Here is a 14,575-nt window from a genome sequence, read left to right on the forward strand (position 1 = left end):
TTATTTCTGTTGTCACCATTAATTAAAACCGGCTGCCATACGCTGCCCTGTTACAACCTGTCCTTTGGCTTGGCTTCACTGGTGCTGCTTTCTGTTTTTTGCCCAAACACGGTTATAAGCACTGAGTTGTTACAAGGAGACACCAAACAGTGAGAACCAGAAGCATGATCCGTGTCTGCAGTTACACTACTGATGGATGTAGCTTTGTGCGAGGGATGCCATACGGGATCTCTAACACAGATCTGGTTGTAAAGTTCCCCTTACTGTGACTATCTTCACTAAGATTGTGCCATCAACAGTATTCACTTCCGTTAGTTACCATGGTAATGGTGTTGTGCAATGAGAAAAACAGGACAGATTGTGTGTGAAGGATAGGATGGCATGTGATGAAGAATGTGTGAGATCCTTGTGGTCCCGGACACACCAGTGTACTCAGTTACTGACGCATGACTTTGAAATAAACTGTGGCGCTCATAAATTGAATTTCATGAAATCTCTCGTTTATTTATTGCAGTAACTACAAATGGTTTTAGTTTCGGCAAACATTTCATTTATGTGCTGCTCATCTTAGCAGATACAACCACGTGTTTCCATTTTGTGGACATTTCTTACAGTTTTCATTAACAACTAAACTACTTCTGAACTTTTTTATGGCGCACAAAGCACTTGAAATTGAAAAACAAGACATATTTTGCTTCATTTGCTGGCAGTTTTTCTTCCGTAACTTCAAAGTTATGTTTTTCTCATTTTATTCTAAGTTAAGTTGTGTATGTATGAGTACTCATTTTCTTGCATGTAGTAGATAGAAGTAAGGTAGCTCTTAGTTTGGGGAGGCAGAGGGTTTCGTGAGGAGCTATTTAAAACTAAAAGCTACTCAGAACAGAGACCACAGAAGAGAAAACGTTTCACCATCTACAACAACTCAAACCTCAAAGATTTCATTATGGTTTAAGCAAGATTGTTTTGTGGATTTTTACACTGCGTCACTCCTGGTTCAGACAAACTTTCAAAGTTTGAGTTGTTTTAGGTGTTGAAGACATTTTTAAGTCAGTCTACAAAGTAAATTATGTCTGGGCATTACTGGAAAAACAAAGTAATTTCTAAGACTTTATGGCTAAAGTTGTTCATCAAAGAGTGACAAACATCCATGACATCCATGAAAATGGAATGAAATGCTCTTGGAATTAAAATTATTTTTCGTTGTCTCATGTTGGACTGTGAGAATGAAGGATATAGTTTTTTTTTTAACTTAAATTGACAAGCTCCCCCTCTGCAGGACCTAGAAAATGCAACCCTGCCATGGTTACGTCTAGATTTTTCAAAATGCAAAATTAGGTAAATAAAATTATACCTAATTTTGAATTGGTTTACACATTTTACTGTTCTTGGTTTGGGGTTCCCATCCCTCTATGTATGCAAATATTCATTGATGTAGAACAAAAAAAACACAAATTCCAAAACTCCTACTTAAACAAAAGGCTGTCTTATCCTAAAGTGATCTTACCGACAATGTTTCAAAGTAAAGGATTCGAGTATCTGTCCCGTCATTGTCTGTGGCTGATGAGATTATTCCCCTAACAAGGAAGCACATTCAGGCCATTACGCTTCAGGTTGTCGGATGACTCTAGTGTTGTCGTATAAGCCCCTGAGTTATTATTAGCTGCTTCGGTACTCCTTTTTAAGGCAATATTTTGGGAATAAGGCCATTTACAGAACTGAGTGGGATCAAGGGTCAGAGAGAGGCTGCTGTATGGAGTCATCCCTTCACCTTATTAAAGGATAAATCAGACCTTACTTAAAACAGAATCTCTTTGCAGGGTGAGCTATGGAAACTGTTTTCTCTGTGTGTATCTTCCTTTGTTGGTTTTTTTTTTTTGACTCATGCCCATCACCATGTCTGCAGTTAGTCACTTAGATAAATATAAATTCTAAAAATGTGGAAGTATTCAGAAAGTTAAGAACAGTTAAAGACTATGAGAAGGAATGATCACAATCATCTGCCAGAATCCAGCCAACATTTGTGAAGGGGTCATGAAATATCTATATGGATGTGGATATGGATTTATTTTTCAAAAACAGAGTCATGCTATTCCACTGAAACTGAAACTGAAACTGAATTGCAAAGGACACTTGTGACATTTCAAGCAACCCTGAACTCATCTACAGCAGAGACACACTATTCTTTCCTCTCTATGCATTATCTAATACTCTCTGCTTTTCCTTTATGGCATTTATCCTGCTTTATTCTGGTCCACAGATTTTAATCAATGCATAATTTTACCATCATGAAATAGTTTGAGGTTACACGTGGTTGAAAACACAGTTTCACTTTGTGTTTACAGCTAAATGATATATGCTCTTCCCTGAAAAGAAAATCTCTTTTGAAGATGGTCTTACTTCTCATACACTGTGAAATAACTTCTCAATTCTTACAAACAAAAAATGGGAACAGCAGCTTTCTGTCTCTAAATTAAATGTACCACAGAGTCTTTGATTTGCGCTTTAGACTCAGATATGCATCTGAGTGCAGGAATCTCGGGCAGGAGTCTCTTTGCATCAGCAGGTAAACATGTTTCTGAGCCTCGTCAAAGCAGGAAAGACTTGGTGTTTCCAACGACTTCTTGATTTTCTCCCGAACGTGATGATCTACATTGATCTGTAGGAAAAACAAATAAGAGAGTCAACATTTATACTGTAGAACGAGCTGGAATGCTTCCTACAATGTCACTTACTAAAGCCTATTGTAAATTAATTGTTGAAAGTATGTGCTGATGCCACAGCAGCAATGTCAGTGGAAAGCCATTCCGTGGCATTATCCTGGGCAACATACAAATCTTCACATCACTACTACAAAGAAAAAATTAAGGAAAATATATTTTCAAGGAAATGGATTTGTTGTCATCGCTGCCCAGGAAAGTCATTCCCACCTTGTTTTCTTAAAACCCATCTTTGTGTATCTGTAGCAAAGCCCCAAAAAACTGAGAGGACTATAGCCTCATTTCCACTATCCAGTCCAGTACGGGGCGGTTCAGAACGGTACGGTACGGGTCGGGTCGCTTTGGGGTCAGCTTGCGTTCCCACTGTACAAAGTTGATCCTCATGGGTGGGCGGAGTGCGGGCCGAAGTGTAAATAGCAAATAACAGCAAATAACAAATAACATCCATAATTTGGAACCACCTCCAAGCTTCTTCAGCTTAATACGACACTGGCTCGCGGTCCGGTTGAAACCACTCTCTGCCATTTTTGCGGCAATCAGCTGTAAAACTTTTTGGTTTGGCACAGCGCCATCGAGCTCCCGCTGCACAGCCTCCTCACCAACAACGGAGAGCAGAGCCTGGAACCGGTCCTGTGTGCTAGGTACCCCCAAGCAGAAGGGTTACAGACATGGTAACGGGTTCCATGGGACCGGTACGCTTTCGTGGTAGTGGAAACACTGATATAAGCGAACCGTTCTGAACCGACCCGTACCGGGTTGCATAGTGGAAACGAGGCTATAGGCTCAGGTGGTAGGGAGGTCTTTACCCAACCATTATGTTGGTGGTTCGTGTCCACGTGCTGATATGTCCTTGGCAAGACACTGATGCCTACATTGTCCCCAATGCGCTACTAGTGTGGGATTTTAGAGAAAAGAGGCGCTGCATTCTGTATATAGTGCATGTGAATAAATGCTGTATGAGTGTCTGTTCAGATGGGGGAATGAGAAGCGCATGTAGAACTTAAACAAGATCTAAAAGCTGCTATATATATATTTGCTACTATATTCATCAAACTCTGTGACCCATCTGTTGAGGAAATTATACAATGGAGGAGTAGCTTCTTGCATTCTATTATTGTGGAAGCACACGATGGGATAACACTAGTACACACTGATTTAGAATTAGGCTTTAAGCCATATGCCAATTCCATCTACCAAGGAAGACCTCAGGAAATCAGACATTCTTCATCGGCTATCAGTGTGCTACCAACAAAACACTAAAATCTGAGGGTCTTACCCTAGATTTAGAATAAACAAAACAAACAGACATTTACATGAGTTGTAAATATTTCAAACATGATCCTTAAAATGTTTATAGAGTGTTTGAATGACCATAAAGAGATTTGAAGGGTTTCAGTTTTTAACATTTTGGCTCCAGATTGTTTCACCTAACTGCAGCAGACTCATGGAAGATTGACGACATGTACCACTACGAGAAGGGGAAGTTGAGACATTGAATAGTCACCCATTTTGCTTCACTGACTGTGTGAATCATTTCATCATTATTGTCCCTGATCAGAGGTGCTGTTTCAGATGCAATTTGTCCATTTGAGATTAAATGGAATTTATTCTAAGGGGTGAGAACAGCAGTAGCACAGAAAGCTGGTATTAGTCAAACTGACCTCTCTACAGGCTGTGGGCTGGATGAACTCCCGGTAGATCTCCTCTGCCCTCCAGCGAAGGTTGTCTGCTGATGCTGTAGACCTAAAGTCTTCACATGCAAGCCAGAACTCAATGTTTTCCTGACTGAACTCAGACTGCAGGAAAGAATGGAACGCTGCTAAGTACTCTGGGAAGAGAAAAAAATTTATGTAATCAATTACATACTACAATTGTGTAAAAAAATCCCTTTTTTAAATTCATCAGGAGGATCATGAGAATGAAACGTAACACTTCTTACTTTTATCTGTCAGCAATTTTTCCATAGACTGATGAAGTTTATGATCAGCTTTCCAACTATAACAAAGAGAGTTTTGACTTTTAATTTTCAATCTAAACAATCACAGGATTATAGAAATAACTAACTAGTGCAGCATCCTACCTCAGGTTTGGAGGATATACTTCATGATTTATTTGTTGCTCTGAGAGGCACTGGATGTCCTTCTTTCGCCTCTTCCGAGTTAGTACAATATCAATCCTGCGAAACAAATCAAGCTCCACTGAAAACAATGTAATGTAGTTTCACACTATAACAATAAGTAAATGTAAATCATTACTATGTATCATTAGTCTGTATAGCTTACCTTCTGGGCCGTTTCATATTTGGCATCAGTTCTTTAATATCATAAAAGCGAATCTTTGAAAACAAGAGTTTAGGCATTTTAACATTCCTTGGAGTGTGCTGCGAAGAGATGATAGTGTAGATAGTATTGTTCCCTTCTGAGCTTGGTTTTAACCTGATCGAGAGGATTTAGCCACTATGACGCTGAGGGCCTGCTGATGCAGGTATCCAAATACCTTTTGAGTAGCATAATAAGTACTACTGACAAGACTCAGCCTATGTCGTCACTGACTCACAGCTGTAAAATTCCAGGAGGAAAAGGAAAGTTTCTAGGGAAAGCTCTGCTTTCCATGTGCTTATCCATGTGTTTATACACATGGATATTATACTTTTTAGATTCTTTGAGACGGAAATTAAAAGGTCACAAAGAAGGAAATACTAAAACTCATTGGACCAGAACTCACTCGGTGATATAAAATGATATGCTTTTATGTCATCTTTTAGGCTTAAATATGTTGTGAAAGGAGCTTTACAAAGAATATGTTTACATGAATAACAATATGTTGACCGGTAAATAGTACAAAACTCCATTCATAGTTTGGTTTCCATGTTAGAGAGCATAGTCTGAATAATAACACATTCCTCACTTACGTCCATATTCTTTAAAACATGAAACCTTATTTGAGCTTTTCCCTCATCCCAAAAGTATCTTTTCTCTATCTCTCATGAGTCCTTCCATGACTCTCTAAGCTTGGTTTATGTGTCATAAAGTGGCAGTGTGTGCTACAAAGTATTGCGAGAACTCCGCTAGGGCATGATGGTGGGATTAAAGTGTATACATGTCTACAAATGTAACTAAGACCAGAATTTTCCCCATAGAATGATAATTACTCACTCTGAAGATGATCTTATTGAGTTAGAGGTAATCAAAAGCATCTAATGTAGAATAATTGTTCTATTTAGTTACATTCAGAACATTGCAGAGCATATTAACATACCCATTCACATCCTCACTCACTCAGTGGTGGCGCTGCTGCCGTAATAAAAGCACAGCGTTCCTTTGAGAAGCAACTTAAGGCTCAAAGGGTATTTGTGGAAGGGACTGAACTACCAACCCTGTGATTAGAGGACATTCAGCTCTACATACTGAGCCATGGCCACCCGAAAAAGTATTCAACTTCAACTTTATTCGTGAAGCACTTTTCAAACAAAAATGGAAACCAAATGGCTTTACATGGCAGAATGTTGGGAATTGCTCACTCAGGGCAATTGCTCCGACCAATCAAAAGTGGCTGCACTTTTTGAGATGGGGAGGAGGGGGTCGTCTGTTTTTTAGACATATTAATAGTCAGAGGCAAATAGCCCCCCACTAACGATTCCACGAAAAGTTACAAAAGTTAACCAAAAAAACATTATTCCTTTCATGTTCATTTCTGTTCACTGAGCTTTCTTGTTTTCCACACCTTTGCTTTGGTTGACATATTCTGACAGATGCCACAGTAGCTTTTTGCATGTCAACCTTGCAAACACCATGCTGTTGCTGTAAACCCACCAAATGAAAAACTAAAATTCATCCAATAAACTCACATTTCACCACTGTGCATCTTAGCCAGTGGATTCCATCCTGCACATTATTTTCCAGATAGGCTCCCGTTTTTTTTTTTTTTATGAATAAGGGCCAATTGCATTAAACCATTAGCAGAAAATTCTGCCACTCAGATCCTACAATCATAGGCACCACAACTATCAGCAATGTGTAAAGTGAATTACCACAAACTGCAAAAAAAAAAGTATGCGCATAGAAACTAAAACATGTTATGAGTCACATGTGGACATTTGCACTGAAAGAGGCAGGAAGTTTGCAGCAAAGAATCTGTATTGAAACTAAAAAAATGTCCCAGACAGTTCTTGGAACAGCTCCTGTTGTGAAGATATGTCTTTACTGACATACATACATGTTGTTCTATAATGTGTAAAATACTTTGATACACACATATATGTATGTTGTTTGTAATAATTATGTTGATGAAGATTCTCAGTCATCCAGGACATGGTAATAAGAGTTTTTTTTGTCAGAATTATACATGCAAGACACTCTTGTCCCATTTTGCAAAAAGAAATTGCACTCTACAAAGCTTTTGCTCTTGTTTGTTTGGATGGGCAATGTTAACGTGTGCATGTGTATTTGTTTGTGTGTGGTATTCCTCAGGATCCCCTCAGGGTTCTTGTTGTCAGGTATGCTGGTATTTTTGTGGTTAGGATAATGCTGTAGTGGGTTTATTTCAAACTTTCCACTCTAGAATGACAAGAGCTGCATTGAATGCACGTGCAAGGCTGTGGATTAGATTAGTGGCCAACACCCTTAATATTGCATGCATGATTAAACTTTACTTTCACATGAGTATGTGGGAAAGTTTAGTGGATGCAAATCATTTTGGTCACTAAGCACTGTGTTATTGTGATAAGTTAATTGAGATTATAAAAAGTCAGCAAAATTGATCATGTTTACTTGATTTTTATTGTTTCAAAATCAAATCAAATCAAATTTATTTATATAACACATTTTATGTACAAACGGTTCAAAGTGCTTTACATTAAATAAAAGCATTGCAGCAGGGAGTGGAAGAAGCATTAAAAATACATAAAATCATTTAAATTAATTTAAAAACAAGCAACAGTCAAGATAAGTTAAAAGATACTGTGCAGATTTCATGCATAGACACATGAGAAAAGAAATGTCTTTAACCTGGATTTAAAAATGTCTACATTTGGTGAAAGTTTAATCTCCACTGGCAGTTTGTTCCAATTGTTTGCAGCATAACAGCTAAATGCTGCTTCTCCATGTTTAGTCTGGACTCTGGACTGGACCAGCTGACCTGAGTCCTTGGATCTAAGAGCTCTGCTGGGTTTATATTCTCTGAACATATCACAGATGTATTTTGGGCCTAAACCGTTCTGGGATTTTTAAACCATCAGCAGGCTTTTAAAATCTATTCTGTGACTGACTGGAAGCCAGTGTAAAGATTTTAAAACTGGTGTGATGTGTTCAGATCTCTTAGTCCGGGTTAAAACTCTAGCAGCAGCGTTCTGGATGAGCTGCAGATGTTTAATGCTCTTTTATTTATGTTTATGAAATTAAGCAATTTTTTTTAAAGTACACTATTTCTAACCATTAGAAATGTAGCATTACTGCTAAATTAGGTTAAACGGCATGAATTTATCTAGACACTTTCATGTAAATTGATTTAGAACTGCATGCTTGAACATAATGTAATATAAGCAGCAGATATTAGCATGCTCTGCTAACTAGTTTATCTACAGTGATCTTGTAAGTGAATGCCACTCATGAAAAAAACAGGGTGGGGCACTTCCACTTCCGTGGCTCCGAGTGACACTTAAAAAAAACAGTAAAACAGTAATACAGTAAAACTCTTAGTAGACAAAAGACTATCGATGGCAGACTGCTGACAGCAAGAATAGGACACCACAAAATGAGTCATCTCAGGGTTAACAAGACAAATCAAACATTCCACTGACTCGCTGCAGTTGAAAAATAAAGATAGTCATCTGACATGCGCAAGCTGATGAGCACATAATAAGTAAACATCTTAGTGAACATTCTTTTTCCACAAAAGAACAAAGCGAGTTATTTTGAGACTGGTGCTGATTGTGTTCAAAAAGAGATGACGCTCATCATTAGGTATTGTATAATGAGATCTTTGTTTGAAAGTCAGATTCATTCCATTTTTAGGGTTTCTCACATTCATTTAATGAATGGAGGCATTGATAGAAACACTATTAAGACTTGCCCACCCAATAATCATGTGTCTATTTATTGTACTGTTCACAATTCAAAATGGTATTCTATAATCTGATGTAATCTAACATGAGGTACTATGTTTTACTCATACAGTCATAGTGAAAAACATCTTTCTGGTTTGGGGTTTTTATGATAGACAAATCATTGACAGGTCAGTGATCTCTCTAGTATAAAACTGTGGGCTACATATGAACTAAAATAATTTGATTAATAAAATGCCCGTGTTCTGCTTATTTACTAGAAGTTACTATTTTAAAATCCAAATTCATTTCAATGTGACAGAATTTACTACTATAATTGATATCCCTGAATTGATTAACACATTATTCAGGTGTTTTGTTGGTTTTGTTGGTTACTTTGTGTTTAGGTTGGTTTATTTAGAGTTCTTTAAATTAATCATTGGTTTTGAAAACTTTATTGTGAGTGATCTCCACAAGTACGTTTGCTTGCAACCTGCAGTTTACCATCAAACTTATCCAACTTTATTCAAATCAAATTCTGCCCATATCCGGTTCAACTGATTCAGGGGCAGAGATAATGGTTAGTCAGTTTGGCTTCTAAGGTAACACGGTGAATGACTTGGATATGGGTGGAGCTGGATAGTTCAGCTCTACCTTTCCGTAGGTCGCAGCAAGAAGCTGCTTGTTGACCAAGATTTTTTTTGCATATCCTGCTTCGAGTAAATGTAAGATTTCCACGTAAATACCAAAGTAAACAATTCAATCAAACGCTGACAGTAAACTATCTAACCACGTATCTTCAATTTTGCACTCAGTAGTTATATTTCCTTTTAATCACCGTTTTTCAAAGAAGCAACTTCCGTATATTTTGACTGTGCTCATAAAACCAGAATTTCCCCTGGCTGTCAGCAATATCCCCCTTTCATCAGTCAACTGTATAACACCAACCTTTGCATGTTTTCAGAGAAACTATTGGGAAATTAATATTACATAATAATGGAAAATCATGAAATATTTCAACAGCTTAAGCTTTACTGTTGACAGGAAGTGAGCCTTGAGAGATGTTAAACGTTGACATTATAGTAAGATACTACAGACAGCTGTACACCATAGAGACATATTGCACTTTCAGTTTTGTTTGGAGAAACATATCAGAGTTATTGGATGGAAGACTGCTTAAATGGGGGAAAGGGAACAAAGAAAACGCTGAAAACAGACACATACATGAAATAAGACTCAGAGGGACCCTTAATGAAACATGAAATCAGCCCAACTGGAGTTTGTTGAAAAGTAATCATGGTACATCATGCCTCCATCCAGATAATGATCCAGAGCATACATCTAAAAACACACAAGAAAATGTGGTGAGATGACAAGTTGCAGTTGGGTGAAGGAAATGAACAAACCTAACTTAATGGGATGGGTTGATTCAAGAGTAAAACTATCAAATGATACGAAAGACATGACATACTGATTTGTGCTATGTATGTGTTAAAAAAAACATGAGTATCGTCTTATAGCATTTTTTAAACTTCTGTTACAAGAGGTGATGATTATAAAAGATGAGAAAGTCCACGTTAGGAGGCGTGAGAGGTTTGCTAATGGAGTTGCGGATGTCACCATCATCCAAGAAAGCAGAGTTTGTCCCCTGTCTGACCTTTTACTGCCTCCCTTTGTTTTAAACTTCAAAACACTTTCGCTTTCTGTCAGCTTGCACACTTCATTTTCACTCCGTTATTTGGTTAGGTTTAGGCATTACAAAATGAAGTGGTGTAGAATGAGGAAAATGTCATGGCTTGCCTTAAAATAGACCCTTATCACATACACCGCATGTTACAGATCTCCTTTTTCTGGTGTATCAGGTGACGAGAGGGAGTAACGCTTCTGTTTTGATAGATATGAACTCGGGTATGGTAGATTGTATTTGAGACAAACTGGATTGCTGTGTGTGTATTTCAGTGTTCTGCACTTGCTTGTCTGGAGAGGGGGGCTGCGTATCTGATATGACTATCTTATCTTTAATCAAGCAAATCCATACATTTTGCCATCAAAGCATGTATGAATGACTTGAGATGATTTGAGAAAAGACTTTCTGCTGTCCGAGTCACCATCGATCTGGTAGAGGCTTTTTAAAGTAGCACACAATGGTACCAGTTCACTGTTTCCTCTTAAGAGGGGGAAACTGTCTCTAAAGACTGCAGGGAAATTAAATCTTAACAAATACGGACCCTGAAATACATCCCATCATGCTGAGTCAAAGATTACAGTAGAGACATACAGTTGCTGTGAGAGGTTGTGGAAATGCAACAAGCCGTTTAATCTCTGTTGATCTTGTTGTCATAAGTCTGTCTGATTCTTTGCGTCTGAATCTCTGTCTTCTTATAAATTTAAAGAAAAATAAATTTAGATAAGGGTTTGTATTCTTTTGAAGTTTCTCAAACTTTTGTCACATTGAAAGATAAAACTTTGTGCGGAATCTGATGTGTCTGACAGTGAAATATCATACAGATGATTCAGATTCTTGACTGGGTGTTTGTTTCTCATGGGTGAGAGCTGAGATGAGGGACTGCTGAGTTTGCAGCATGGCTTTTCTCTTCACTTCACAGTCACTGTGAAACAGAGTACACTGAGCATCCAAATATCTGAATGGAAGTACTCATACATGTGTGTGGGTATGCTTGTTTTCCTCCCAGAAATATGCTTGAGCTGCAGATCGTTAAAGCTGTGGTGGTTTATCCTTATTGAAACTGAACTAAAAGCAAACTGGTAAACGTCACAGACCTTGTCAAGGGCAGCCGAGCAGGGTGTAGAATATGTGTCACAAGTATTTCACCAGAAGACTGTGGAAGTGAAACAGGTTTCAGTAGCCAGGGGACTGGAGGCTGAGACAGAATCGGGGGAAGTCAGACAGACAGGTTCCTATTCTGCTGTCCTTTGTCCTCAGACAGAAGTCCCTGCTCACAGTGTCACACTTCCATTCTTGATGAGTTTGACTTTACTCAGTGGGAATCTTTAACGCAACACACAAACAATTATTTATGAAATATCTCAAAATGTGCCAGTCACATGAGTTTGTACATTTATTGATTTATAGTTGATTCAAATTTAAAATGGCTTTTGTCCAATTCATTAAAAAAAAAGCCACCTCAAAGCACTTCACAGTAAGAAACCCAATAATTCAACAATTCTTTCTGACCACAGTTCGCTGTATTTTTAATATTTGAACGTTGCATTGCTCATTGCATCTTATTTCTTTCATTATTAACATGCACTGCACAGTTTGTAAAAGATACAGTGAGAATACTAAACTCTAGAACCATCATCTTCAGTTTAACCATGTGTGCATTTCTAATGCAAGTGTACATGCAACAAGGGCAGGTGTTTGTCTCCATCTAGTGGCCAAGTGTACACAGCAGTTTATAATCTGAGACTAAAAAGAGTCACCGAGGGCTGCACAGTGGTGTGATGGTGAGAGCTTTCATCTCACATCAAGAAGGCCTCCATTTTAAATCTCATCTGTAGTCTTTCTGTGTGGAGTTTGCATGTTAACACCTTGCATGGGTTCTCTCTGGTTTCCTCCGAAAAGCCAAAAATGTGCAAATCAGGTTCATTGGTGATTTTAAATTGACTCACCTACTCATACAAAATTACGTGAGTGCATGCATTGTTTAATGTCTCTGTGATGGATAACGGGGGTGTAACCTGTCTGTCACCTGGCAGCTAGGATTGGCTCCTGTCCCCGTGGCAACCTGAATAAGTGAGTAGGTTTGGTATGGGGCAAGAAATACTGACCCAATGTAATTTGGAGGAGACCCCTTCAGACGCATACATACATACAATGGCCTCATATTTATACTCCAACTACTTCATGTTTATAAAGGAACCATGCTGTGTGTCAGCTCTCTCCTCTCTGGGTTTGAGGGTGACTTGAAATTGCTTCTCTGTCTTAACAACCGGTTATTGGTTACACAGGCTTACAAGCAAAGCCCGTCACCCTTTTCATGTTTATTCATTATTTCACAATGCAATGCTAAAATTGATATAGTGCAAATTGTCTCATACATTTTCATACTAGTCCCAAACTGTTTCATACAACTGTAGAAAATGAAGAAAAAAGTGTGCTGGATCCTTCACTCTTAAATAAAAGTGCATCATTTGGAGAAACGCATGGCTTGCTAGCTGTACCTGAAAGAATTTGTACTGAATGTCATCCTAGTTTTTTGTTTTTGGTTCCACACAGAAGTCTTTGTTGGCTGAGGTTTTTAGCTTTTCATGTTTCTCATGTTGAACCACGATAGTGCCAGATACGTTGTACAGGTGCCTGGCAGTGTTGAAGAAATCATCTGTTGTTGTTTTCCTGGGGTGAATAAATTCCACTGTGCATCACTGCCATCTTGTGGTGATGGTGATGCATCACTACCAGCTGCAGGTTAAATAAGAATATCTCCATAGAAATATGATAGTTATATAAACTATTTTTTTTATGTTGAATGACTATTCAAAAATCATTTCCCATCCCCAGCAGCCACTATGCCTTTTTATGAAATCAGTTTTCTGTGGTGAAAGACCCAAAATGCAAAAACATATAATTCTCTCACATCTTCAGCCATAACCACCAAACAGCAGTGTTCCTCCCTCTTTGTTATAGTCTTCATGCAAATGTGGCAAAGACCATGACAAACAACCTGAGGCGTTGACCTGGCCTCCAGTCTCCCTCCTTTTTAATCTGATTGAGTATCTGGATTTTCCAAAACAAGCATGATCTATTGCTTCTCCACCAGACAATACTTTGGCCTTGACTTCAAATGACTCCCCCAGAGATTCCATGTTCGATGAGCAGAGCTTTGCTGGCAGTAGTGGAAGAAAATACAGGTGGGTTCACGTTGTGGCTGACCTAATAAATCCCCTAAATATTTTAAAATCTTACTTTCTTTGTAAGTTAGCAGTTTTTTACCTCATTTTACCTTTTCTAATGATGACTCTGGTTTACTTTGTGGCCCCAGGAGGCATGCTATTGCTATATGAAAATTGGTATGCTTCTTCCCGTATAGTCGGTAACAATCCTTGATTTAATTGCTGATAATATAAAATCTTTACTGTGAAAGTTACAGAAAGGCCAAGAACTACACAGCCTTTCTGGAACATTCACAGTTCCTTGCTTTGCACACAAACCCAGTCGCAGCACACTATCTTGAAGGAAGCCGCAAGAGAAATGCTGTTGGTTCTTAGATTCTAACAGGATAGTAGAAAAAAAAATCCTTCCCTTCGTCTATATTTTTTTTAAATATAGGAGTTTTAAAGCACTGAAAGCCTGTCACAGGAGGAGTTAATCTTTAGGATTCTTCATGGGTGAGAGAGTGTAAAGTTTCCTCCTCCCCAGCTGGGAAGAAAGAGCAGTTTGTGGACTTGGTTGGCTTATCTCCCACTCACTGCGAACCCCACCGAGCACATATTCCCAAGCCCAAAGTCCTGGGGTATTATTTCTGCTTCTGCTGCTCACATTGTCAACATGTAGGTGTTTAGCTGCTTCTCGGCCCTCCTTCTCCACACCATCCCTCCATCAGTCTTTCCCCTGCCATGTTTTTTCCTTCAGTTTGCTCCTGCTTCCTTGTCTCCATCCCTCACCTCTTCTTTATAACCTTTCCACAAATGTTTAGGCTTTGTAAATTCTTTACACACCCACTTTCTGTCCTTTCCAACTCCCATGGTTCTCTGATCTCTATTTCTGATTCCCCTCTGCACTCATTTTTACAAACTTGACATCCCTTGTCATCTTTCCTTTTCATGTTGTTTTCCTAAAACTATACCATATAATCTC

At 38.5% G+C, this 14,575-nt stretch overlaps 1 protein-coding gene across 1 annotated transcript; it reads right to left on the minus strand.

Annotated features, from left to right (window-relative positions):
• Window positions 1-299: 299 nt before the first annotated feature.
• Window positions 300-5,186, minus strand: LOC142400771 (regulator of G-protein signaling 21). Its single transcript, XM_075485973.1, has 5 exons — window positions 5,000-5,186; window positions 4,798-4,893; window positions 4,657-4,712; window positions 4,379-4,545; window positions 300-2,656 (listed from the first exon to the last, which is right to left on the minus strand). The coding sequence occupies exons 1-5, from the start codon at window positions 5,074-5,076 to the stop codon at window positions 2,471-2,473; spliced, it is 582 nt and encodes a 193-aa protein (XP_075342088.1). The 5' UTR covers window positions 5,077-5,186; the 3' UTR covers window positions 300-2,470.
• Between the last annotated feature and the right edge of the window lie 9,389 nt (window positions 5,187-14,575).

Source organism: Odontesthes bonariensis, chromosome 15, assembly GCF_027942865.1.
Source record: "Odontesthes bonariensis isolate fOdoBon6 chromosome 15, fOdoBon6.hap1, whole genome shotgun sequence".
NCBI lineage: Eukaryota > Metazoa > Chordata > Actinopteri > Atheriniformes > Atherinopsidae > Odontesthes > Odontesthes bonariensis.

Bases quoted from the DNA above. Each gene is read 5' to 3' on its own strand.
- LOC142400771 (XM_075485973.1), bottom strand. From the start codon at position 5,076: ATGCCTAAACTCTTGTTTTCAAAGATTCGCTTTTATGATATTAAAGAA. The intron at 4,894-4,999 runs GTAAGCTATACA...TTTGTTTCGCAG, and splicing joins AATATGAAACGGCCCAGAAG to GATTGATATTGTACTAACTC. The intron at 4,713-4,797 runs GTAGGATGCTGC...TCTTTGTTATAG, and splicing joins GTATATCCTCCAAACCTGAG to TTGGAAAGCTGATCATAAAC.